Here is a 3,190-nt window from a genome sequence, read left to right as displayed (position 1 = left end):
TTTTTTAAAAGAAAGAAGTCTCACTTTTATCTTTCAAAAATAATCTTCAAAAAAATCAAAAAGTTTCTCGCCATGGCCAATCAGCATGCACCACATGGCGCCATGTGGCCATGCTGTTTGATCGCCCTTCTCCCACACGTTAATGTGTTTATAATTGCCAGCAGAATATGTAACCCTGTCATTTTGCCCTCGCAAAAAAAAAAACCCTGTCATTTTGCGGAATAAAAAACTCACGGTCTCTCGCAAAAAGAAAAAGAACAGTATTATAATACAATTTCGTGGCCAAAAAAATGTTGGGCCAAGAAAAAAGAAAACCCGATCTGGAGTGTGCTGTTTCGCGCTGGAACGCGGAAGGCCCAGTACGATTTCGGAGGGGAGCTGGCGGGCAGGCAGGCGCCGCGGGATTTCCGTATTATTTTAAAACTTTTACCGCCCACCCCTCGCCAGCACGTGCGCCCCACTCCATCCAAAATTCCCCAATCCTAGCAAGCGAAACCAGACCAGAGCTAGCAGGCGAAACCCAGCGCCGCGCAGCGCGGGCTTCTTCTCCCTCCTCCTCTTCGAATTCGTGTGTTTTGGCGGCCATCTTCCCTCCCATTCCTCCAATTCTCTCTACATAACGCAACCGCCGCCGCCTCCCATCTTCCCTCGCCGCGCACCGAATCCCAAACCCTATCCCGCCGCCCCGGTGAGCACGAGCCTGCCGACCATGGCCGACAAGGAGAACGCGGCCCCCGCCGCGGCGGCGGGCCCCCGGCTCACCCGTGCCGCGGCCAAGCGCGCCGCCACCTGCTCCGCGGGCCCCTCCGGCGGCGCCAAGCGGAAGCGGGTGGCGCTCAGCGAGCTCCCCATCGTCTCCAACGCGGGGATCGTCCTCCGCCAGCCGTCGAAGCCAGCCAAGCCCGCGGCTGCGGCCGAGGGGGAGGAGGAGCACGGGGACGTGAGCAGGTGCGCGTCCACCTCGCCGACCCTCGCCAGGGAGGAGGTCAGCGGCGGCGGCGGCGGCGAAACCCAGCTCAGCGGGTCCTACGCCTCCGACATCTACACCTACCTCCGCACTATGGAGGTACGGCAGTCCCGATTCCTGATCTCCATTTCTGGCCGTCGGATGCCTCGATCCGTCGGCGCTGGGTTTGGGTGGGAACCACTTGTCTGATGTCTAATCATTGGTTCGTCCGAATGGCGGATGCAGGTGGAGGCGCCGCGCCGGCCAGCGGCTGACTATATCGAGGCGGTGCAGACGGACGTGACGGCGAACATGCGGGCTATCCTAATCGACTGGCTCGTCGAGGTCGCCGAGGAGTACAAGCTCGTTGCCGACACGCTTTACCTCACCGTCTCCTATGTCGACCGCTTCCTCTCTGCCAACCCTCTCGGGCGCAACAAGCTGCAGCTCCTTGGCGTCGCCGCAATGCTCATTGCTTCGTAAGCGCAGCCTCCTGCTCCAATGCGTTGAAGGGTTGGAAAAGATTTTGAGATTGAGTTGGGTTGGCTTTGGGGTGGTTGCAGGAAGTACGAGGAGATCAGTCCCCCGCATGTGGAGGACTTCTGCTACATCACGGACAACACCTACACCAGGCAGGAGCTTCTCACCATGGAGAGCGACATACTCAAGCTCCTCAACTTCGAGATAGGCAGTCCGACCATCAAGACCTTCCTCAGGTGGCATACTGTCACTGACCCAATAGTACATAATCTCTGACTATTTTCATTCTGTGTCTAACTGAATCTTTGTGCATTTCCCCCCTGTTTTGCTAATTTCAGGCGGTTTACAAGATCTGGCCCAGAAGACAAGAAGGTGACTACTACCAATCCTTTAAATTCTCCATATTGGATCCATTTGATTTAATTCTTCCTCAACTGCTTATGTGTGTGGGTGCCTGAAGTTATTCTTGCATGCTTGTCACAGCGCTCCAGCTTATTACTGGAGTTCATGGGTAGCTATCTTGCTGAGCTGAGTCTTCTGGACTACAGCTGTCTCCGGTTCTTGCCATCAGTGGTTGCTGCTTCATCACTTTTTCTTGCTAGGCTGACCATTGGACCAGACACTAATCCGTGGGTAAGAGTGGAGAAGTAGAACGTGGAAGCTTGAAATGTTGCTTTTGATATTTCAAGTTCTCAAAGCTAAAGCTATCCTGTGATTATGTGGTTGCAGGGCAAGGAAATGCATAAACTGACAGGCTACAAGGCATCAGAGCTGAAGGATTGCATTATAGCCATACATGATTTGCAGCTCAGTAGAAAGGGTCCATCTTTACCAGCAATTCGAGACAAGTATAAGCAACACAGGGTATGCTCAACTCCAACAGTTATGTAATATTCCTTTGGTGTTGTTATGCTTGTATTGTTTGGTCTAATTCTCTAATCATTTGGAACAGTTCAAATGTGTATCGATGTTGCTTCCTCCTGTCGAGATCCCTGCATTGTACTTCCAAGACTTAACAGAGTAGCTGTTCCTGGACCGCTCCACTGTAAAGCTAATAACTCAGAGCTCATCTTGAGCTCCTTGGGATAAGGGAGAATTACAGTTTCAGAGCAGGTTCTCAGACAAGTTAGAATGCTGGAAGCTGTTTAGATGCTTGAGGTTTAAAAGCCTAACCAGGAGCTTTTCAAATTCATTTAGGAGCTAGGTTTATCACAAGTAGGAGGCCAGGCATTCTCTTCTTTTGTAGAATTGTACTTCTGTATTATATCTTAGAACAATGTGCCTTGGTCTGTTTGGCCACATATCTGTAATGTTTGATATATGTTCATCCATTGTCTTTGCTGTTTTTTCTTCTTCTTTTGATCTGTTACCTGTGAGTGTGCTTGCAATACCTATGACCTACCTTTCTATCGAGGGGTTGTATTAGAAATTACCTGTGAGTGTGCTTGCAATACCTATGACCTACCTTTCTATCGAGGGGTTGTATTAGAAATAGGCCTAAAGAACATAGCTTGCATGAATAATCATACTTGGCAAGATGCTTATTTTTCACTATCTAACTATCACCTTGATAGCTTGTCAGTGCAACATTCTTATTGAATCGAAATCCAAGAGGCCTCAGTCATTTCCAATGAATGATCAACCCATTTGCTGCCTATAAGGTGTTCACTTCTGAATGACTGGTTATAAATTTGATGGCACACTAAACATCATTTATTGAGGTTCAAAACACATTTACCGAGCAATATGTAGACCAGATGATGG

At 49.9% G+C, this 3,190-nt stretch overlaps 1 protein-coding gene across 1 annotated transcript; it reads left to right on the top strand.

Moving 5' to 3' along the window:
* The first annotated feature begins 457 nt into the window (after positions 1 to 457).
* Positions 458 to 2,774, top strand: LOC119307640 (cyclin-A3-2-like). The gene is made up of 7 exons (XM_037583711.1): positions 458 to 1,066; positions 1,193 to 1,425; positions 1,510 to 1,662; positions 1,765 to 1,798; positions 1,910 to 2,059; positions 2,156 to 2,290; positions 2,379 to 2,774. The coding sequence occupies exons 1-7, from the start codon at positions 710 to 712 to the stop codon at positions 2,448 to 2,450; spliced, it is 1,134 nt and encodes a 377-aa protein (XP_037439608.1). The 5' UTR covers positions 458 to 709; the 3' UTR covers positions 2,451 to 2,774.
* The last annotated feature ends 416 nt before the right edge of the window (positions 2,775 to 3,190 follow it).

Source organism: Triticum dicoccoides, chromosome 5B, assembly GCF_002162155.2.
Source record: "Triticum dicoccoides isolate Atlit2015 ecotype Zavitan chromosome 5B, WEW_v2.0, whole genome shotgun sequence".
In the NCBI taxonomy this organism is placed as follows: Eukaryota; Viridiplantae; Streptophyta; class Magnoliopsida; order Poales; family Poaceae; genus Triticum; species Triticum dicoccoides.
This window is presented reverse-complemented; position numbering and strand designations above follow the sequence as displayed.